Source organism: Mya arenaria, chromosome 7 (genome assembly GCF_026914265.1).
Source record: "Mya arenaria isolate MELC-2E11 chromosome 7, ASM2691426v1".
Lineage (NCBI taxonomy): Eukaryota > Metazoa > Mollusca > Bivalvia > Myida > Myidae > Mya > Mya arenaria.
The window spans coordinates 12,058,204-12,082,628 of NC_069128.1; the positions used below are offsets into that span (position 1 = coordinate 12,058,204).

Genomic DNA, 24,425 nt, shown 5'->3' on the forward strand with positions numbered 1-24,425 from the left:
ATAACGTATAATATATAACATTTTCTGTTATTTTTTTACAAAATTCTAATACGTGGCCACACACACAAATTGTTATTGGCTTACGGCACTCTGGTATAGTTGTTCTCCAGTGGATCTCGACGCCGGCAGCCACGCACTGTGCAGCGTACTCTCCCAGGATCGGACACAGGCAGTCCTTCACGTTCTCTGTACACGAGCACACGTCAAACATGCAAGCGTGGTAAAACGAATCCACGTCTACAGTATTGGCACACGCTGAAAATGACGACGCCAGACGAAAGAAATAATAATAATGTGCTGTAACCTCAAAATCTTAAGGCGTGATATAGCGCATGCTGAATGTGAACTCGAAAATGAAAACAAGCATACTACATAACAGTATCATAATTGTGTTTGTTGTATAGAATCTAACTCTTTTTTGTAACCATGTGATCTGGATGTCTTTCTGCGAAAATACTTTCCATAGCGTTTCATGCAAAATTTACCTGTTGAATATTACCTTAATAGACTTCGACACTGATACAGGACAAATATGCACAAAACGTATATAAGGACAATCCTATTAACCCCTCCGAAAAGAAGACACACCATGGACAACTTGGAAGACTTCAACCCTAAGGCAGGCGAAATATTTCAAGTAGACTGGTTGTTCCAAGTAACGTGTGTGTCATACGTATTAAATGTATATAAAGAGGACCTCACCAAACCATACGAAAAAAAGATAAATACAATTGAATCCAAAACACCTTGAAAGACATCACTTCGGAGGTATGCACAATACTGGGCTGACTGGTTCTTCCGGTTCACATTCGTGTCGCACGGGTTGACGAGCGGTCCGGCATCCTTGCACGTAGGAACCGTCTTCCAGCGGTTTCCAAAGGCACTAGGCATAGTCTCGATGTCGCCTTCCCTGGTTTTAAAGTCGTTCTTCTGGTTAGAGTCGTAAGTTCCGCACAAACCTGCCGACATAGAAGATATGATTTATATAGTTATAAATACTTATAATGACTACGATTATAGATTTGCGGACTCGGTGGTAAACATTCCCCTTTCCGAAATAAAGGTCATTCATATAAACATTTATTATGAAAACTGCGTTTGCAGATCAGCCCAAAAAACTCGTTAGTTTATTTAAACTTTACTACGTTTACTACTGATAAACAAAGATAAACAAAGAAGTCTATCCTTAATCCATACAAAACAGCCGCCATTATGAAGCTCAAATTGTTAAACATCTGGCAACGTGCATAGCATACCTAGTATTTAAAGCAATCCAAACAAAATCGTTTTCTTACCCTGTGTTTTGTTGATAAAGGAGGGTGGGGCGGTGATGTAGGCGCGGGTCCGTCCGTCCCACAGTATGGTGATTCCATTGGATAGCTCGGCCTTCATGAAGAGCGAGGAGACCATAAAGACCTTGGTGCCGTCATTTTCGTGCGGAGTCTTGGTAATTTCCTCGCCGTCCACGAACAGCTGGTGGTTGTGGTCCATCTTGATATGGTGTCCACTGATGTCGATACTGAGACTCTTGGTGCAGGAGTACTCGCCCCCTGCAAGGTTACGGATACAATTCAATATGCTTTTTGGAAGAGTTGAGCAAACAAACGTTTTACAATTAAGCGACCTTTAGTTAATGGGGTGCGTTCACTAAATTCATATTGGAAATCTTTTTTTCAATCTGTTCGAATTGAATTGAATTATTTTGCTTACTGTAATGAACAAACATTAAGACACTTGCAAATGCTCATTTAAATAGATTTGTTTATTTTATTTAAACGCTTATATAATTTTTGATGATTTATTATTGTTGAAAGCCATGTTTTCGTATTCCAAAATACAAGTAGGCTTAAAATTACCTACTTTATGTTTACAAAATGTATTGAAGTCGACAATTTATAGAATTAAGTATAAGAGAACAAGAGAATAAGACATGAATGCATCTCTAACCGTGTCCACACTTGATGTTGTCTACGATGATGTCGAAAGTCCCCGGGTCGTGGATCATGTAATAGGAGCACACTCCCATAAAGTCGTACCGCTTTCCGTCAAACGTCATGTAGTGAGGATCGCCGATAGCGGAACACGTCGCATCGCAGCGCTTGTTCGTACACTGCCACGCGCCGTTCATGCACGTGCTGACAGATATATTTGACATCATTTATGAAAAGGTTTTGCCGGGAAAAAATAAGAAAACAATGAGCACTCCGATACGAGCAATATGATTTGGAATAAAAAACCGATTGTCTGGCGTATATAATGCCTTATGGTAAGCAGTGACGACAAACAAATAACATATTGTATTAATAAAAGAGGCGAGTTAACATAATTCTGAAGGGAGATAATACATTTAATTTACTTAAATTAGGCCATCAAACTTTGATCAAACTACTGTATATAACGCGTACCCAATGCTTAGTATTTGTACACTATGTGCCGGCTGCTCAGCGGTTTCTTATCAAACCCACATGTAGGTTCATACTTCAATAGCTAGTGGCACAAAGCCAAAGGGTAAAACCATTTTTAATTTCGGTAAATTGGACAACAGCCTCGTGTTAAATAGTCAAAAGAACACTCACCACTTGTTACACTCCTTGGGCACCTGTTCGCCGTTCCGGTATTCCACTCCGTTCAGCATGCACGGACACTCGGATTTCTGGACGCACTGATCATTGAGAAGAACCATGCCGTCCGGACAAAAACAGCCGTCGATGCACGAGTGATCTTCGCACGCTGAGCTCGGGGACTGGCACGTCTTCTGGCACATGCTACCGCATTCCTTGTGGATCTGGTTACCCGGGCACTGGGCGTCTGGTGGGGAACGAAAACATGGTGTACTAAGTGTGTATAATGAAATCAAAGCACCGAACGTAATGAGAGATTGGAATGTCTTACTCAGATTGCCAGGGCCTGCAACCCTGTACGACGGGGATCGGGAACAAGTTTCTTTTAAAATACGATGGTAATATAGGTCACTTCATTTTAGTGTCATAGATCATCGATATTTGTAACTTTGTTGATACTAGTCATATATTTCTGATCAATTTTACCAAATTGAACACGTACTTCGTGTGCTTTAAGATCGGGGCATTGAATGTACGCTTATGGGTCAGATATTAGCTGTTTCGCGAAAAACTGATTAATTATTTCGACAATATTATTATATTGTACGATTTCAAGTCGCATCCTTTTTTCATCTTACCGGAGATTATGAAACAAATGAAAGCAGTGTTAAAAGACTGGGAAAATAAAAGTCATCGCTGCCAAACTATGTATATACTGTCACAAGCAGTTGCTTGCGAAAGGGAAACTTACGACATCTGTTATCCGAGCGCCAGTCCAGCCTTATGTTATGTTCCAGGCATGCGCGAGAGTACGCTTCAAACGAGCTACACAGGCAGTCTTGACCGGAAGAGTCACAGCAGTCCTCCTTACAGGCGGAGATGTACGCCGCTGGTGGAACGGCCTTTAGAGAAAAAACAATAACCATGGTATTTGCTTCGGTATTCCATTAATTTATTTTAATATTCGGTTTAATAGTACCTTACCTGTTCGCGTAAGTCAGAAGTAAGGAAATAAAGAAACACATATACACAAAATGTAAGGCATCTTATATGTGACATACAAGTTCCCAATCGCAACACTAATAAGTACACTTTCTTACATGGTGACATATTTCAAATTCGGTTTCCATTAGCGCCTCGCATGTGGAAGTTGCGGTGGCGAAAACCTGGGGAGTTGCGGCGTTGCATCCGGTCTGGGGCAGGTCAGCGCATGTTTCTTAATAAAAAAAATATTTGTGTATATCACTACTAGTAAATGCTTTGTTTTTTTCTGTTCAAATTAAGTCTGTTACCTTTCCAGTTTTTGATATATATTCATTACATTAGTTCAATTAATACATATGTTTTAGTGTGTTTACCTTTCCTATTAAACTGTTGTTTTTTTGTATTCATCCAATTGTTCAATTAATAGATATAAATCAATTTGACAAGAATAAGGTGAGCAAGTAATATGATGCCTGGGCTGAACTATACAACTTATTTAGATTTTTATCTTTATTATATCTAAATTTTCTATTAGATCAAGCTCATCTCTGATATACGACGTACGTACCCCCGGCAAATGAGCGTTTCCACGTGGTGACGAAGGCCGGTGCCTGGGTAACAACATTTCCTGTGTCCGTGGTGAAATCGTTCGTCTGGTCCCCGTCATATGTGCCGCATAAACCCTTGAACCAGCAAGCACAGTCACGCATGATAAATGTTTTAATTTTAAGATTTGATATTTAATAACCAAAATCAGCTTTTGTCGCTATCGACTAATGAAGACGTATCAATTTCAAACTAAGCGTTTCCGACCATAAATTGTTGACGATTATATTTTTTCATTATATTTTTATTACTATTCTAAAGTAGCAAATAATGCCGGTGGATCCGTGTTACGATCACATAGAGATGAAATTTCTCGTCCGTTTTACCTTTGTCTTGCCAAGCAGGACATCCGTGACAGTCACAAACACCATCTCATACGTGTCCCAACGGATCTGAAAGCCGATGCTACTCCTCACCACGATGTACGAGCTGATCTTCTCGAAGATGACCACCCCCTTGCTGGAGGGGACGGGCACCACCGCGCCGTTGTACGTGACGACAGGGCCGCTGGAATCACGCTTCAAAGAGATCCGATCGTTACCCATGTAAATGTCTAGCTCACGTTTACACCTGAAACAGATATAGAAAATCTTGGTGTCAATTTTATTTTAATCAATTTTTAAAGGTAGAATAATAAGAAATGAACGATATATTTCGTTGAAGGTACGTTATAACTAAATGCTTAGTACCGGAATGTGGTCCAGGATCACCTCTCTAAATAGTCTCAAGACAACAGGTATCTCCCCCCTCCCCGTTGACCTAGATCCGGATGTAAATTCAGAAAAAAGAGTGCTTGTGTTCAAGTATCAATATTTTATTGAAGTTGAATGAAAGAAAAGATACATGTGACCTTTTTGCATAGAGCTTAACCTAATTTGACACTGTATTGCAAAAACTGATAGGTTTCATTGTAAAACTTGGAAAACTCTTTGCCTGTTGAACTATGTAAATTGGTTGTTTGTAGCCTTATTCCGTCTTGATCTCAGGGTCATGTATTACTACTCAAATATGTGAGACAACGCATCGGTTAACCTTAGGTTTTCTTGTGATTAAATTGTGTGTCTTGCATTGTTCTACAGCAGCCAGTTTCTTGTTTTTCAATTGGGACAGTTTTAAAGTGAAAAGCCAGGTTAGCGTCTATATGAACATATAGTAAGAATGCTTCTTCCAATTGATATTTTTATGACTGAGTGACCTAATTTAAAGCCGTTATACTTTAATTCCTGCACTCAGAGAAGAACCTTTATTTATGTCTTAGAGATTCAATATGGTGTGCTGAAACATAAACCTGCTGTCACCCAGCCTTATGTAACATTCAATGGATAACTTGAAAGAGAAACGATGCCTATATTCAAACTTTCTTAGACGAAATGTGACATACCTTTTTTGTATAAATCAGCTGGGCTTGAACTGTGTTTTAATGATATGTATATATGTCACATACGAGAAACGCTAGAAATAGCATTTTTTCCAATATGTAATGATGCCCGTTTCATTGAAAGGTATAGGCAAATTGATTAGTAGTGTGTAATCTTAAGCTCGATTAGGGCAAAAGCTAATAGCTTTAATACAATCACGCTCCTAGGAAGTAACCAACATCAGTTTATTCAAGATTCCCGAGAGGTTTTCTGATGTAGTACTGCACAATTGAAAATCTATTCTTCATTTTTTGATGCAACGGCTATTTGGTGTCAAATTTAAGAGGTCACGAGAAAGTACCCATTCTGGGTATCGAAACATAACGTTTGATTGAAGACGGACACATTTACCTCAAAACCCTGGTGGGCTTGAACTCACAACTGCTAGGGTGGAAGATGGCCACCTAAACCACAATTAACGTACCTGTGTCCCTGCTGGCAGTTCTTATCATTGGCCACATGTATTTGGAAGCTGTTGGCGACCGCATCCTTGACAAGCACGTAATTGCACGCTCCCTTGTAGTGGTAGATCTTGTTGTCGAACGTCCGGTAGTGGTCCTGGCCCCAGGCCACGCACCGCGCACTTCCGGTGTGTGGGTGGGTAGGGCTCGGGATGTGGGTCTCGTTGATGGGTGTCGACTCTGTGAACATGCAGTTTTATTTACAATACAAAGGCATGACGTTTACTAGTCAGGTAATTGCGGCGTTAATGGTTAATATTTGTGATGTTTTGTTCTATGTCTTTGGCGTTTACCCAGTGCCATTAAATCGGATTTATGTTTAAACGTTTTGCTACTGAGCTTGTTTTTGCAGCTTTTTGCATAAATATTATTGAAAACGGTTACTAAAGGTCAATTAAGTTAAAACATTGTCATTATCAAACCAATTTAAGGCCGCAACCGGCATTATTCCATGCTTTGTTTGATTAAACAGGCTTATATCGCTAAGATAAAAAAAAAACATTTTTAGATATTAGGAAAAATGCTCACGCAACAAAACGAGCCACAGAATATGACTGATTCCTTATATTGCAGCCATATCTTTCAACAACATTATTTTGGGTTGAAATATAGGCATTAGGAGTGTTGCATAAATGCCCTACCATCCACACAACCCGGGATCTCAGCCAGATCGGGCGACCAAGTTCCGTCCGGGGAACACGTGAAACTCGGGGCGATGGCCCATAGGGGTTTGTATCCCTGGTTACATGCAACTGTGCACCGAGCACCGGAAGTGTCCTGCTGGCACGTGACCTGAGCGTTTTGAGGAGTCGGTGGGGATGCGCAGTTATTTGCCGCTGTTTGGAAAGAAAAAAAAGTTGAATGGCGAAAAAATACTTGAAAACAAAACTTTTCAATAGAAAATGAATCGGGACGACGTAATTTTGGATAACATTTAACGACCTGCTTTTGTTGGTCGACAAGATGTAGGCCTGAGATAAGTTACAAGGGGTGTCTTATAATGAGTCCATCATTTGTTTGACAGTTGCATCTTGCTTGTAGGTTGCGTATCGCCCGTGCGGATGCGTGTCAATGTTATTACATAAGTTTCTCTTTCCTAGTTTTAATAGATTATCCAGTTTCTTATCTCTCAATATGGTAGGTTCTACGTTTGTTTTGTGTCAATGTGTATCACCAGTGGTGTTGCTTGCCAGTGCTATCTCAAATAGATCTCTTCTGACAGAGTGTACAACTCCTCCCCCCCCCTTTAATGTTTTTAGGTTGCACAACTGACTTAAAAAAATTCATCTTGCGCGTTTGGACTATCAAGCATTCCATTATACAATCAAATCATTATGGCAAATCTTATAATGGTAATGTAAAATAGTTGTAAAATATTTTGTGAATAACTTTTTGTAGCTGTTTTCCATAACTTGTTGATGTTATCACTGTGTTCAATGCTATAATACATCTTACTTTTCGTAATTGCATGCATAGAAATTATAAGAAACGTTTTTTTGTAAATATTGGTTAATATTTGTACCTTTTTAAAACTATACGTTTTCATTTCAAGGTCACAAGCTCATTGTCATGTTTTGATATGTTATAGATTTGTGTTATGTATGTAGGAAAATAGCTCAGTTTCTTGCTAACATATACCCGACTTTAAATACAGATTCTTGTATCTTGTATCTCATAGTATATTTAGTCTGTTTCCTCTACGAGTTATGGTAAGTTCTTGCTTTTTTGTGATGGCATAGCAAGAGTTTACTCACGGTATTGGCACTGGGCGCCCATGAAGCCGTTGGAACATCCGCACGTGTTGGGCAGCAGGCACGAGCCCCCGTTCTGACAGGCAGGGCTGCACGACGCTGGATAATAAAATGGTTGGAATCACCTGACTGTCCAAAATTTGAGATCAATGTTTAACTTGGACAAGTCGAAATGAACTAATTACTCTTCAATGAACTTAGTTCAAAATAAAAGGGATCTACGACATGTACTTTATCTGTCGAAATACTAAGACGTATAAGACGTAACGTTTTAATACGATAAAATTCTGAAATAAGCCCTTAAAAAGCACGCCCGGGTTTACACGATATTTAAGTCAAAGGCCAACGATTGCAGCAAGTTATTACAACATAAGTTTGAAGTATTGTGTTGAGAGAGAAACTGAAACATTCAGAGGAAACCAACTGGTCCGGTTTGGTGACTTTTCATTCAGAAAGAAGGGACATCGAACTCAAAGTGCTTTGGTCGGCAGCTAGTCCGAAAACCGGGCAACAAAAGTTTTACGTTAATGATTAGTTTCGACGGATACTAAAAGCTGTTTCCTTACGCTGGCAGTCAGGGATGTCCATTCCGGGTGGGTCGAACCAATCCCCGAACATTTGGTCACACTCGCGTTTGTCCGTCGTCATCTTGTTAGAGAACTCGTACCCAGGGTCGCAAGAGGCCGTGCACTCACTAACGGGGAAAAGGGTTAAAAGCCATGTCCGAATTTGGAAAAAAACACAACCCGGATCAGTTAAAGGCAGCAGCGTGTAAACCAAATCAAATACAGAATAACGCTACTCTATATGAACCGAACGTAATAGTGGTAAGGTTAAAATTAAAATGCAAACTGAAAGGACATGAATGAATTATATAATGTTTTAACTGTATACACAAATATCAAAAACGTCGATCTTAGCCCCTGGTAGATTTCAATTTCAATTGTTTATACTTTATACTTTATGCATATACCGTAAACATATACCGTAAATATAAGTATATATAGAAGTTGGATGCATTAACAGAAATATATATAGAGGAAATTTGTTGATTTCAGAGTAAGATCGTATCGTAGTTACAAGTGTCATAGAAAATATAGTCTGTCCATAATAAGGGGTAAAATGAAATACGATCTTATACTGGAATCAACATACTTTCTTTTATGCTGATTTCCGAACTTTATTGTTATTTAATTTATTTATATCAATTCCCCCTATATTAAAAAGAGCGTTTATACGCAGCTACCCGAGGAACGCCTCCCACGCAAACTTTTGTCAGCTGATGACGTAGCTTTAATTTCAATTTTGGGCTCGTGGTTTTTATTTATCATATATTGGCTATTGGAGCACGAACATTTTGTGACCGTTCATCAATAAGATTTTAGTGCACTTACGTTCCAAAGAATAATAGTAAATGCACGAACGTAATTTTAAATGAACAGGGTTTGAATAAATGATCAAAATAACACAGGTTGCAATTTAATGAATAAAAACTGAAATGGCCGAACGCGTAAATAAAACAAATGTAAATAACCAATTTTACAGTTTTACAAGTTTTTGGGTTTGTTTTTATACACATGGATATTCAATCGCCACTCATTGTCAAAGATATGTTCGATTCGCTCAATAACGGGTCGATTTCCAGATAAAGAGTGATTACCACGCATGGTTTTTGACAAATTTATAGGAGGGTGTGGTAAATCAAATCACATAATTGTTGTGTGGATTTTTCCGGGAAGTTCGTACTTCAAAGTCATACAGTTTAAAAATGTACTTTATAGATAATATTACTTCAAGCAGTTGTTTTCGTTTGTAATTTGTATTGTACGGAAAAAAATGTTCGAATATTCAGCTGTAGGTTCAAGAAAACGTTTAAAAAACAACAACATAATTACCATGTTTCTAATAAACAGAAAGTTATGTTATTTTGCCAAAAAATCTATTTATTTATGTCACATTTTAACGTATACCTTTTGGCAACATTTACTGGTTCAAAAGTGATTATTTTAGTTTTATTCAATGGGAAGTAACTTCCCTGGAATTTAAAAGTTGTTTATAAATTTGATCTTCGCAATCATAAGATTGAAGTGATGACATCTGTAAAATTGATATTTTTACTATTATTATTTCACTGATAAAACTCCATATTTCATCGAAACGGATGAAAGAAATCTAGATATTTATAACAAGTTTATATACAACTCGAATTGAGTTCGACCGATCTTATCTGATGTGAACGGTCATGCTTCATTGTCTATATAGTCGGACTTTCTTAAAAGAACATACTATGCTTAAATTATCAAAATGCTTCTTTTTTCCCTGTAGTTAAAACGAAATTGAGAAGACAAAAACTGTATCCTTTCAAATATAAAAGACATTCGTTGATGAATAATGCTTAAAGTTTTATTGTATATATATATTAGGGATGGCAACGAGTAGTAAAATTATTACTCGAGTACTCGGACGATCGTTCGATCGAGTACTCGGGTACTCGATTACTCGGAAAATTTGAATATGTGTTCGCGAAGACAAGATTGTGTATACATGTATCGTTAATGGCGTATATTGTGTGTTGGTCGTATTATAGGTCATTTTCACCTTTAAAGTAAACTTTCATTACGTATTTTAACAAAAAATTATATAAAAAGAAAACAAATGTAGTTTCAGGCTTTTAATTTGTTTTATTCGTTTCTTTTTATTCAAGTATGCACTGCAGAAATGAACAACAATCAGAATTACGATGAACGAAAATTAATTGCATATATAAAAAGTGAATGAAAGTCAATACGAAGTTCAGTTTTTTAATTGAATACTCTACAAATTTATTTTTTTAAATTATAGTTTTTCGTACTGTGTAATAGTTGTTTACCTCATTAATATTCATAATTGTTGATTGAAAATATCAACCAATCAATTGTGATAATCATTGCAAAAAATAGTTAAAATACGCCCATTAAGAAATCAATTCTCGTAACGGTCGATACTCTTTCATTCGTTAGCGTCCATTGTTTGGTAAAAGGTCTCTAATTGGTATACAATAGAATTGTGTAGGTGAAAGTACCGCTATCAAAACTTCGCTAATTGACATCAGTGCTAAATTGAAATAGGGGTCCTTTGTTGACAGTTTGCAACTATCACAACAACTGTCAACTAATTGAATGAGGTCAACTGTATACACAGCGGGGATTACAGGGACCGTAAATTGTCCTATTGGCAATTAACCAGATCTGATATTTTATCTGTAAATTGTGTATTTGGTGATTTTTAAAGATTTTTTTCCGAGTACTCGAGTAGTGATTTGGTACTCGAGTACTCGGACGTTCGATCGAGTACTCGAGTACTCGGGTACTCGTTGCCATCCCTAATATATATATATATATATATATATATATAAACATACTTTAAAGTCAACTTTTAGTCACCTGGCTACCGGTTTAATATATTGCATTATACATAAGATCAAACGATTTCATGAACGCAGGTGTGTACTCACTAGAACGGGAATCCAGCCCCACAGGCAATTGTTCCATGTGCGGGTGCGTCCAAGGGTTCACACAGGTTCCTCCCTTGAAATGCAAACAATTGTTGGTCGAAAATAAAAACAATTAAGATTGTTTGGGTGATGTTCAACTTTGTTTTGTCATCAGTCTTATTTGTTTCTGTGTGTGTGTGTGTGTGTGTGTGTGTGTGTGTGTGTGTGTGTGTGTGTGTAGGTGTGTGTGTCTGTGTGTATGCGTGTGTGTGTGGGGGGGGAGGGAAGATAATTACCTTAAAAGCAACGAGCAGATATGTGCGCTTAAAGGCTTGTTGAGATAAGAGTGAGGTTTGTGCACATAAACTGGTTTAAACCCCAAGTAAATTTACATTTTACTGACCGTTCCAAGGCGGTACCTAACAATTCTTGATAAAAATACCAATTATTTTTATATATATATAGTATTTATGCACTGTGCTGTTTGTAGAGTTTTGTGCTGTTCTATGTTTCTTGTTTGTGATTTTGTGTTTTATGTCTTTGACGTTTGCCCATTGCCACTAAACCGGGTTTATGTTTAAACGTTTTGCTACTGAGCATGCTTCTGTAGCTTATTGCATAAATATTTGGGTCAATATGAAGTTCAGGAGCCGAAAGGTTGCCGTTATAGTTTCTTCTGACAAAGGATAAAATAGTGGCATCAATGTCCATCGAGTAACATAATTTGATGTCATGGGTAATTTAAAGATAATTTTAGTTTCTTTTTAATGTTAAAATACTTGGCATGATGTCCAAAATACCTCGCCATAAAACCTTTTAGCGGTTTCTTGCAATTTTTCGTATAGGATTGCCTACTTAGTCATCGGAACTCAAAGGGAGAAGTGTAAAAAATGTTTCTACACGATCTAGTTTTAAATATCAAAGGGTTTAGAAACAATTTTAGAAAATTAAATTTACTACAGAAGCCGGGATTATTGACTAGGTTCGATCCGAAACAAGGTTTTAAAAAATGTTGCAAAACTATAAAAAACACACAAAAACGTTTAATAAAATGCAAGGGTTTGTTTAAGTAGTTTTGCAGAAACAACACTACAACGACATTAAAATGTGAGTCATTTACATCAAAACGACTTTATTTTTGCTCTATAACGAGAATAAAAATCGCTTTATGGGAAATCTTGGGACCTTTAAACTACAGGAATTTGTTTCGTAAAAGCGAATTTAAAGTAATAAAATATGGCGGCCCTTATCAAACACTCAGTGTTTTCATTTATGTGGACATATGAAGACACATTATCACTAAAATGTAAGATAAAATAGTTAATAGCAAAAATGTTTAACATTTTCAAATAAAAGGAAAACCTGACTGAATGATCACATGCCGGACACTCTAGAGCATGACATGAGATTTTGCCTGGCTCGAATTTTCCTTCGCTCGACATTTTCTCGACAGACGAGGCAAATTCAAACCGAGGATTTTAAAGGCATGATCAATATATTTTCGTATTCAAATTATTTCGACAAATTAATACATCTACTTTCCGTTTTTTTCTTTAATTTTACGAATCCACAAGCATGTCAAACCAGCAAGGTCCTTGAATGTAGGAATAAATGAAAGGGTTCTATTTAAGTTCTAGAATGAAAATAACTTGTCTTCAGAAAATTATCTAATTCACTGAAAGTTATACAGTTTAGATATGTAACCAATTTCGAGTAATGCAGAAAACATTCCTTACCGATTTGTCTTCTTTTTCGAGCGGTTCTGAAAGTAAACAAGTTGACATTAATTCTAAGTAAAATAAAAAGATAAAATTGATATATACTTTCCATCCACTAAAAGGTTGTTATTTATTTCTTATTTACAGACATTTGTTACCAATTAAATTAATTAAGCAACTATTGCGTGAATCATAAATATCCTTTACAGGAAACTGTTCTTTTCTGATAACAGAAACCCTGTACTTAAAAATTACAAATAAAATAATTAAATGGTTTTGAAAAAGCAGAGCTTTCGAAAAGTGCAAAAAACAATAACATAAATGCTTGTTTTGGGCTAGTAACGACTTAAACAAGGGCGTCGAGGAGCAAGCGCTGACGCTCTTGTGAGGTCATTTATTTCTTTCGATCAACGTTCATAACTCTACAATTATTAATACCAGAATTATTGGCTTTATATATGTGTATTGTTTCTGGCAACATATTTTTTAGTTAAATTATAAGTTTCATTTGAATTTCATTTATGCTTTCTTTCGAGCTATCTCCACGATTCAGTATATGCACGACGCAAACCCAGCGAAAACGACAAGCAATGAAATATTTCCTGATATCTGGATTACTCGTCGAGCTTAGACGTCTTCGCTTGAATGTTTTCACTTTGATTGTATGGTTAAAGTGTTAAACCAATGTCAATGCTTTAGCTTTCCTACAAAGTAAATAAGTAAGGTAATACTTTAGTAATTGATACCATACTTATTCTTTTTTGTAGGATTTAAATGTTTCTCTTACTACTATTTGTTCGGTAATTAAAATAATACAAGCTATTGGAAGTAGTTCTTATTCCTGAAAATACTGCACTGTCGGGAAAGTACCCAAGCGCAATTGTAATTAAAATAAGAATGAAAAGAATACCTTGATTGCACGAGTGCAGCGGTACATATCAGCGCGATGAACGCTGTCCGCAGAATATTGGCACGCGGTGCCATGGTGAGGCTTGCTTCGACCAGCGAAAGCCTGACGTCACTCTTACAAATTCACTAATTTCACGAGTCTGCGGAAAGAGTTTTAAAAATATGTTTCTACTTTTTCAAGAACACGGTGGGCTTCCTAGCCACTTTGGGGTTCCAACACTTCAGGCGCTTTATTTATATTCGTCAAACGTTACCACGTGATATGGGGTGATTTGCGTATTGGGACATGTATGGAACATACGCAATAGGCAAAACAACTTTAAAAGTCCTAACTGATTTTTGTAAGGGAGCTGAGATTACAATACCTCCTGCTAAATCAGGATTGCTTTAGAATTACTCGCTTTAACGAAACTGGATCTCGTCTTTTCATTTGATTTTGATAAATGATCACATCTTTGCAACCGTTCTTTGCATTAAATTTTAAATTAATCTTTCGCATTTATAGAACTTTATGTTTGTCTAAAATCGTGGCCAATCCTAAGACCAGGTATTGTTGGCCGTTTGGTAACTAATTAATTCAGAAAAAAAAAAAGTTTGAAAAACACATTGTAAGAATAAGTCTTCCGGATTACACTTAAAAGGGTTTCGGTTATTTTGCGATAACATTTATATAATGGGTTATTTCGTAATGCAACGATGTTTTATCCTACTTTCATAGACAAAATTCAGCCTACTGAAAGTAAATGTCTGCTAATGCAGAAATTATAAAAAAAAATATTGTTTACTGCACTCAGACAACATTAATTTCAAGCATGCACAACTGATTTAAGAACCCATTGATATTCTTTGACATTTTGCTTCTATCAAAATATATATAGTATCAAACATGTCCAGGGTTTTTGCGAATGACCAGTCGCCAAAGCATTGAAAGACATGCACTTATCGAAATCATTTCGCGACGTGTTTCACTGCATTTACTTATCATGCTTCTTGTTTTTACCTCTAACTAATAGACAACATTAATATCACATAAATAAAATGTCTGTTTAAGCAGAAAATATACAAAAACCAAACACCATTTACTGCATTTGGACAACATTCTTTATAAGCATGGGGAACATTAATTAACAGTCCATTTACATTCTTTGTCATTTATTTTATTGCTACCGAAACACGAAAACAAGTTCTATTCGGTGCATTCTGGACAATACAATACATAAAATCAACAGACAAAATGATAGATATATTATACAAGAATCTTTATTTATAGTTGGGTATATGCTAACTTAATAAAGAAACATTCTCTGAATGACGTTCTTTCCGATATGAATAAAACAAACAAATATAACACATCAAAACATAAGAGCTGGTGACCTGGAAATAAAAACATATAGTTTTGAAGAGGTACAGTATAGAGTATTGGAACAAGTATTTACAAACGCCTTTTCTTTATATATTCATCCATAAAATTACGAAAAAGTGATATGGATTAGAGCACTGTATACAGTGATAACATCTACTAGGTTTCCCGGATGTTCGGTCAATCAACACGCGCATGGTTCTTCTAGTTGACATACCACTGTTAAATTGTTCAAGAGTATAAACTTAGGATAATTGTTAAAGATGCACTATTACTTCCAAATAAGATTTACCATATTTAATACAATTGTTTAAATTCACCAAAAAAGATTAATAAATGTCGAAAACAATGGTTCTTATGAAGGACACTGCGTTAAATTTGAAAGAAAGGTGCAGAAAACGCGATATTGCTACGTTATGAGACTATAGTAGACCACAGTAAATCTTTAAAGCATTTACCAATCATTTAATCTTTTTGCGTTTTCAGTTATTAAATACACGCTTATAAACTTTTAATAAATAATTAATATTTTTCATAAATGTATTATTTAGTAAGTAGTTAAAGGTTTATCACTGAAATATATGTTTGTTATACATGTGTATGTATTGATTTTGAATAAGAGTGTCACTTTAACATTTGTTCAGCAAACGTTTTAGTAGCATTATGTGTGTTTGAATAACAGCATGGTTCAGTGATGTGTAGTTCGTAAAAATGTTATTTAATTAAACTTGTTAGAAAAGAAATCGTTAGAAAGAATTGCTGAGAGGAGGTACCTGATTTATCATATTATTTAAATAATACTAGATTTTGCTGAAATTATAGAAATCTTCTGAAAATAAAATAACACGACTTAAAAGCTACATGGTTAGTAAGATATTCTGGTGAGATACCGTGCAGACATTTGTAAGTTTCAATAGCGATGCATCTTTCTTTCATCAGATGTAATGTTGGCAATTGAACTTTATGAAGAAGATTTTCAAAAGTTGAGGTGTGATATTTAAAACTTTTTTTTTTCAAAGCAAAATGCCAAACAACAGGACAGTAGTTTCAATTTGATGAGATAAAAAATAATGATAATAAGCTAAGTATTGATTGTCAAAACATTGCTTAGTCTTTGAAAGATATTCAGTTGCTTAACATGTTGCGCGTTTTAAAATTTCTCGGCATCATAATTTGATTAATTATCCACCTCAAGTCATAAGTTTAACTTGCTCTTCATAAACAATAGTTTGATTAAGTACTAACCGACGGTCAGACAACTCCGATACAGTACAGAATTTTATCATTGAAACACTTCATTCAGAACCAATGAAACAAAACTGAAATTTGTCTTTGGTGTTGTTTTTTCAAGTAACTGCGTGTTTAAACACATATCGAATCAGAAGTTTGGGAGATTTCAATTTTTAAATGTAAATAATATAGCTTGTTTCTATTGTAAACACATTTGGATCAGTTGCTCGGTCAGTCGGTCTGTCGGTCGGTCAGTCAGTCAGCTGACGTTGATATTATTTAGTTCTTTAGAATGACCGTGTGGGTATACTAATAAAAAACAAAGTACTATAACTTTTCGGCAAAATGTTATTCTTGCCAGGGGTCATTTAAATATTGTTTAATTGATACTTATATAAGTTTGTTCTGAGGCATGATCTAGTTCAACCCAAGCCTACAACTATATCTAATCTCTGTATCACACTTCCCCCCCACTCCAACCCCCCCCCCCCCATTGAACCCTTAACCTTGTCAGAATATAATCCATTTCCGACCAGTTTCTTTCTTGAACTAATTAAAAATTAATTTTAATACTTTGAGAATTTGCTTTCCTTCATTCTTCTACATACTTCAACAGTTTAGGCAAACTGAACCAATGCTTTTTTAGTTTTGCAATCGAATTAATTTGTTTACTTATACTATATAACATTCAAGTGTCTGGATGGGATATTTTCGATTAATCATTGTAATTTCAACTAAAATATGTGAAGAAAAAGAACACGAAAACACCGATTTTGTTTAAATACTGTATTCTGATTTACTATCTTAAGTAAAGTGCATTTTCCAAGCTATAAAGCCCCAACTCAAAATCGGTTGTGGGTGTACAAAGTCCTACGGCGATGAGCTGGACAGGTATGTGAGGTTTTTCAAAATTATCGAATTGCATTTGTTATAACCAAACGATGTCAGTATATCATTTTGTCACAGCTGTCAGTTCAGTTACTGCAATGGTTTGTTTCAAAGTTTCAAAGCACAAACACTATTATAGATCAACTGGGCGCGTTCACCAGCGCATTCCTCAATCCAATGCCGAACCAAATAGGCTTACTGGGCCGTCACGTGTTGAAAATAAGAGTATACGATAGGATGTAAGAGTAAGGTATAGAGTAAATGTTTGTATCCACCGTCAAATCGTCTTTGCATGGTATGGAGGTACAATCAATTGGTCTTGGTTGTGTAATACACCTGTGTCACGTATCAATAAACGAATAGCTCTTTGGGCAAAGGGCAAGGCATGTAGTGCATACAAATCTTGGTTTTATTATGTAAATGAGAAAATGTTAAGCCTTGACTTAGATATATATACTAATATGAATGACAATGTACCAATATCCACCGTTATTAGCCAATTATATGATAAAATGATGTCTGCGTATGTTAATGATTGGCACGATTCTATAAATATACCGAAAGGTATACGTGGAAGGGGTGGACATAAGTTAAGAAACTATTGCAGGTATAAAATTAACTATTCTGTTGAAAATTATTGTAAATTGATTATGCCGCCAAAAGATAGGATAGCGTCGTTAAGTAAATTTGGATGCGGGGTAGCCCCTATTCGAGTGGAAACGGGCCGATATTAAAAGCTTGCCCTAAATGATCGTCTTTGCCCTTTTTGCAACTCTGTTGAATCAGAAATTCATAAATTATTCAATTGTAGATTGTATAATAATATACGATTGCCATTGTTGAAAAAGGCGAGCACAATCAATCCATTATTTCAAAGTATGTCCGATATAGATAAGTTGTCTTATATTTTAGCAAATAACATGTTGTCAAGACTTAGTGCCAAAACCTGCAACGATATTTTTAATCATAGGATGTTTTATTTGTGTAAGTAATACTGTTGTTATTTTAAAACTTGCACTCTTACTCCCAAATAAGATTTACCACAATCAATAATATTGTTTTACTTTTCCTAAAAGGATGAATAAATGTTGAAAACAAAGGTTCTTATGAAGGATACCGAGTTGAATTTGAAAGAAATGAGCATAAGACACGGTATTTCTACCTTATGAAACTATAGTATATCACAGTAAATATTTAGCATTCACCAATCATTTCATAATTTTGCGCTTTCTGCTATCAAAAACACGGTTACCATCGTGGTATCAGTAATTAATATTTTCCATAAATGCATTATTTAGCAAGCAGTTAAAGGTTTATCAGTCAAAAGTGATGTTTGTTTTAAATGAGTATGTATTGATTTTGAATAAGAGTGTCACTTTAAATTATTGTTGAATTTTATGTATGGCTAGAAATAAATGCTAATCAGTTCATCTACGGGGTAATAATCGATTTTTACACACATTTCTTAAGAATGCACGATTGTGCGCGTTAATGTTTTCAGTAGTGTGCGTACGAACACAAAACGTGGCCACCATCCTCCTTAAATGCGACCCAAATGGACCGTTAAACTGACCGACGGATAATTCTTAAATATCTGTAGCCCTCCCTCTGTTGTGACTGGGCTTAATCAATTTCGCAAAATATATTTTTTACAACTGAACCCAAAGACGTATATTTCCTTTTGTACAACTCTTTAGACCAATACTCAGCTGGTCTCACTACACCTCCATACTCATGTTAGACCTTAAAGTTCTTTAATCCAAATCATTATGCCCAACGAAAACATTGCCACTTATCAATGTTCGGTTATTCAAGAGGAATGTTTGTAGTGATTAAAGTTTTTCCTTTTGAAATCAAACTAAGAATTCAAAAAACTATAATATTTCGGTTACTTTGCCAAATTGTAGTCTGCATACATACTGCTTACTGGCATTTCACTACCCATCTACATTCTTACACTTTTGTCTAGCTTTTTTGAAAAAGTGCTTTATCTTGCAAATTAATTATAATTTTCATTTAAGCTCAACTTGAATAATTAAAAAAGCCTTGCATCTTGGACCACCGCTTAAATGACAGTGAGAAACAAATCTCGTCGACCTATGCTGGCACACACAAATAAATCATTTTGTTACCAGTGATATGCAGATAAAACATTTCAGAATGCAGTGCACATTTAGCTGTTGTTATTAAACCGGGGACCAAACTCCGTCGAAGATCAAACTTCTAGGCTCGTTTCCGAAAAAATGTAGGCACTATCAAAATGCTTCACCATTCACCAGGTTTGGCTCAACCAATTCGTAACCAAAATGACAAGACCAAAGATTAATACTTTCCTGTATAACTAGCAGCATTACTGTTAAAATATTCTTCAATCTCAATTGTTCGTTTTATCCCTGAACAATACCGGCTGTTTTCTCATAAAAATATGAAGAAAAACCGTTTGACTCACTGGCACCGGATTTTCGAACTTAATCATTTTTTTAAAAAATCAAAAAAAATCTTATAATTCCTTACCAAAAATTATAATACCGAATATGTGAAAAAATATTGATTTTTTTTTTAAATATGCACTTTGTACTGAATAATATACTAACATGGTATTGAACGCTTCTCTACCCGGATCACGTAATCATTGAGTGCAACGTCTGTGTGTGATTCTTTTGGATCCCCATTTGATCCACTTAATGCATAGCCGGTTAATTCTTTCCAAGGGGAGCAACTGGTTCAAAGTAACACCGCTCCAGAGTTCGCTCCCTTATAGAGCGGATGAGAGAACTTTTGTTTCGTAGATGCGTTTTGAGTTGATTGGGTTTAGCCCGTTTTTACCGGTTCCGCACTTTGTCACACTGAAAAACGTTTTTCGAAGATTATGGCAACTTTCTGTAATGTTTTCATTGATATTTAATTGCTTATTACAAAGTATTCTAAGGTGGTAATATGAGTTTACATGAATCGTTTCATCAATTAATAATCGCCAAGTTTCCATGTCCTAGGGATCTTTTTATTTTCATTTAATACTCACACTTAACATTTTGATGGATTATAGTAATATCTTTTTTTTCCGGCATGGTGAAAACAGACATATAAAAGATCGTCGAGACCCCTTTTTGCATTAGAAATAATGAAAATATCGTCAGCTGATGTAGGGCATGCGCAAACCATGTTATGTATCTTAAAGCTGATGTTGTAGGCGTCAATGTTATGTAGTAAATCATTAATAAAGAGGATATAAAATTGCGGACTATAGCATTGGCCTTGGCGAGTGCCTTGTAGGATCGGGAAAAATTCAGACGAAAATTGGTTTTGACACAACTGAAACTATTTTCAAAGAACGATTTTAATATTCTAAATGGAGAAATGTTAACCCCGGTACAACATCAGAAGAAGCGAAGATAGTCAAGTATGATCAAAGGCCTGTTTGGCGTCAAGAAAACATGTATAAAGTTTCGAATTCTTTTATTTGGCATAGTAAATGCATTCACGTTACATAAATGACGTCATAGAACAATTTACGTTCTTTTGAAAGCCACTTTGAGAGGGGTGTAACTGTATAGAACCGCCTTTTTCAAGAAGGTTTTAAACGACCTTTTCGAAAAAAATAACAAAGTAGAACAAAGGGAGATAGCTCTATATATTGACGGGTCAGATGTTATTTTGTTGACTCCCTTGAAAAGAACTGTAATCATGCCTTTCTTCATCTCTGTTGGAGTGTGTGAGAATTGTGACATATGATTAAACAATTTAGTTATGCATTGATTTGCAGTGATTTCCGCCGTGGATGTAGTTTTCATAAAACAGTCGTATCCACAAGTATTATTGCATGTTTTAGCGCTATGGAAGGGAATATCCGCCAGGACATTCATACTGCTATATGACATTGTGATGTTATTAACTTGCTTATGCGTTCTGCAACATGACAACTGCATTTTAGTTTCTTACATTTGATGTACAAGCAATTCATCTTTCTTGCTTCTTATTGTTAAGGAAACAATCCTTTCATGAATATCATTCATTCTTGCATGATATTGACAAGTGCGTTCAACCTTTTTGTTTGCTTACTGCAATATTGAAATGTTAATTTATACTATTCATAACTGCATTCTATGTTTTTCTTCGCGCCTACTGAATGTAACGAGCAATTAACTTCCTTGTGGATCTTTCGTATTTCTTAACTTGATTGTTACTGCCTTTTGGAATTTACATTATTCATGTTTGCAGCCATTTGGTTCTTTTTTATAAAACAGTTTCCCTGAAAAAAAAAAAAACCCAACACACACGGCAGTAATAAATATGTTAATTTGCAGTACAACGAAAAATTTATTCTGGTAAGTGCATTATAACATTACAGGGAACCAATAAAACTGTCAAATTCTAGCGCAAATTACTATATACGGGAGACCACTCTCGACAGCAAATCCAGGTGTTCGGCAGTTTCCGTGGGTTAAACGGTGAGAGAGTCCAAACTTACCCGTCTACTTCCGTACTTGTGTTGTTTTCGTTGGAAATGATGATGCGGGAGGTTTTGTCTTAAAATGAATAGATCGTTCGATTGAAATTACAGAACATACACTACTACTGACTGACAGGGATATATTATGTCGGCAAAGGTAATTTTACAAGCTTTAAAAGCCTTTTCGATGCCTATTTCTTATTGACATTTTCTGTTTGCATACGGAACACATTATAGAAAATAAAAACAAATGATAGAAATCAATGTGTGACGTTTTATGAGTAGTACTACTGTTTGGTCAACTGGTTCTTTAAAGTTGGATATGTGTGTTGATTATGCACCAGTCAATTGTAACCACGCCCCCCCCCCCACCCCCATGGTCCGGGGAATAGCAGGGACTTTGACTTTCGGTCCAGCCAAGCTCGGGCAAAGTCCTCACCCTGCAGGGACAAACTGCTCGTGAAACCCCGCCAAATGACCCCGCACCCAAGGGACCCTAGGAAAGGCCCATTACCCACTATATTTGGTGGGAAGACAAAACCACCGCAGTCACCTGGCACTGCGGGGCCACCTGGAAGGTAAAAACACGGCCCATTTTCCCAGCTATCCCCGGTATACCCACGGGCCTGGGGGCCCATGGTTACAATTGACTGGTGCATTATTATGTAGTGTTAAATTATATACCCATGTACATGTTAACTAAACAATGCATCTCATACTATTAATTATAATTAAATTTGCTATTAGGAGCTGGTCATGGACCTTTGCCGTCCTTTATCCAGAGCCTTCCACAGCGATGGCAGATATATCGCTGCTTGGATCAACACTTGACCACGCCGTTGAGACCAGGATCTCAGTGGCAGCCATGACAACATCAACAGAATGACATCTGCATACATTTTGCACCTCTTCCTTGTGTAAGAATAAACTTTCCAAGACCTCAGCATCAACATTTCTGTAATATTTAAAATTAAAATAATAACCTGTTTAAAACATAGTTTATAAATAATGATATACAGACAAAGTAAATTATATCATTTGTTTCATAAATGTGTTTTATTTTAAATGCTGTTTAATGATAGTCTGTTTAATCATTTAATTGTATATGGGCAACATTTGATGTAACATCACTTAATGGAATTTCACAAAAAGTCATTGTGAATATGAACAGTTTTCAAATGAGTACATTTAAATTGCAGGCTGTCAGATTGAAACATCTCTACTCTGACAGAATGAAGTGAATGAATCCCCAGGAGTGTTCCTCAGGAAAATCTCTTCAACCGGCTGTTGACAGTTTGCATGCTCTTTGGATGGAATTACCTTAGCTTGGCTTGCAGAGAATCTGTTATTTAAAAAAACTGGGCTGCTTTGTGTTATTGATTTATTGACGTTAAATGTATTTTATATGTATTTTGCCACTATTGTAAAAAACAATGGGCATATACACTAGCATCTGTTTGCAAACAGACACATTTTATTTTTGTAAATATCTTGAAAATACATTTTGTAGGTTGACCTCAGACCATGAAAGATTAATGGTAGGTTATCTTTGACCAGAACATGACCAGTATTGTTTTTGAAGTTTGTTGGTCAAAGGTGATGGTCATGGCAAACAATGGTTATTCTGCACAATGACTCTTAAATTATTTGACCTTATACCATTGATATTTAGTGATTGATATATCAGTCCAACACATATGTAACAGGGTCCTGCTGAAATTCAGCAAGAGCTTATTAGCATTGCAAATCATTATTTGTGCATGTAACTGTAAATACTATTACGCTTTGTGTCAGAAAGTTGACCATCACAAATTAGGGTCATTGTTGATCTTATCTTGTTTCATTATTTTGCATGTTTTGTCTCAGAAGCATCTTTCATTTAAGATTAAACAATAGAACAGATCTCAATTGTGTGAAAAACTGCTGAAAAATTTAATTTTCTTAAAGCGTCTATAAGTAACTTTTGTAGCCATAAAACATCGATTATCAATTCAAGGGGGTGAACTAAAAAGGTTCTATCTGCTTCTTTATTTAATGTCACTTAGAACCTTTTTGCATTCACCCATGTTATTGGAAATTTAAGAAAAAAATATCTGATCTTTTGACAGCAGTCATATATATCACTGTTTTCTAGACATCTAGCAAAAAATACCTCATTCCAAGACAATTAAGATGTCAAATCAGTTGATCTGGCTGTGAGAGAGCAGCTTTAAACAAAGACTATATGATATGTTATGTTTCAGAGCCAATGATTTTGTATAATTATATAAAAAGTTTTGCATTTACATGTTATTAAATCTGTGTAATTTATTCGACTTGCTTATTATGTCAATATTGTAAAAAGGTTATAAAAAAGGCTAAATATGCACCATGCACATGAATTGTTTAAAATCACCCTGAGCCTCACTGCAAACATTTAAAACTGTATAATTTTCATCTCTGAGGGAGAGGCATGTGTCAAAAGGTTGCGTCCTTAATCATCCCCTCTTATATCAATTCCTGCTTGTATTTAATACCAGGAAATCACTGGTATAAATTAATAGTAAAACATTCTTTATGGTCAAAAGTCAATATTACAGTCATTGCTTTTTAACCAAATTATTTTAATAAATTTATG

At 35.7% G+C, this 24,425-nt stretch overlaps 1 protein-coding gene and 1 long non-coding RNA gene across 2 annotated transcripts in view; one reads left to right on the forward strand and one right to left on the reverse strand.

Moving 5' to 3' along the window:
- Window positions 1–13,955, reverse strand: part of LOC128240918 (uncharacterized) — a 95,966-nt gene extending 82,011 nt beyond the window's left edge. Inside the window, exons 1-17 of the mRNA XM_052957912.1 lie at window positions 13,882–13,955; window positions 12,993–13,015; window positions 12,211–12,246; window positions 11,275–11,347; window positions 8,348–8,475; window positions 7,785–7,880; window positions 6,672–6,866; window positions 5,994–6,210; window positions 4,478–4,721; window positions 4,114–4,228; window positions 3,662–3,777; window positions 3,313–3,463; window positions 2,577–2,808; window positions 1,948–2,135; window positions 1,296–1,550; window positions 747–959; window positions 85–255 (exon numbers count right to left, since the gene is read on the reverse strand). Of these exons, the coding sequence (XP_052813872.1) occupies window positions 85–255; window positions 747–959; window positions 1,296–1,550; window positions 1,948–2,135; window positions 2,577–2,808; window positions 3,313–3,463; window positions 3,662–3,777; window positions 4,114–4,228; window positions 4,478–4,721; window positions 5,994–6,210; window positions 6,672–6,866; window positions 7,785–7,880; window positions 8,348–8,475; window positions 11,275–11,347; window positions 12,211–12,246; window positions 12,993–13,015; window positions 13,882–13,955 (2,527 nt within the window). The remainder of the gene's footprint in view (window positions 1–84; window positions 256–746; window positions 960–1,295; window positions 1,551–1,947; window positions 2,136–2,576; window positions 2,809–3,312; window positions 3,464–3,661; window positions 3,778–4,113; window positions 4,229–4,477; window positions 4,722–5,993; window positions 6,211–6,671; window positions 6,867–7,784; window positions 7,881–8,347; window positions 8,476–11,274; window positions 11,348–12,210; window positions 12,247–12,992; window positions 13,016–13,881) is intronic.
- Window positions 13,956–21,830: 7,875 nt separating this feature from the next.
- Window positions 21,831–24,113, forward strand: LOC128239819 (uncharacterized). Its single transcript, XR_008261934.1, has 3 exons — window positions 21,831–21,965; window positions 22,556–22,725; window positions 23,008–24,113. It is a non-coding gene; the product is annotated as an uncharacterized LOC128239819 (long non-coding RNA).
- Window positions 24,114–24,425: the final 312 nt, after the last annotated feature.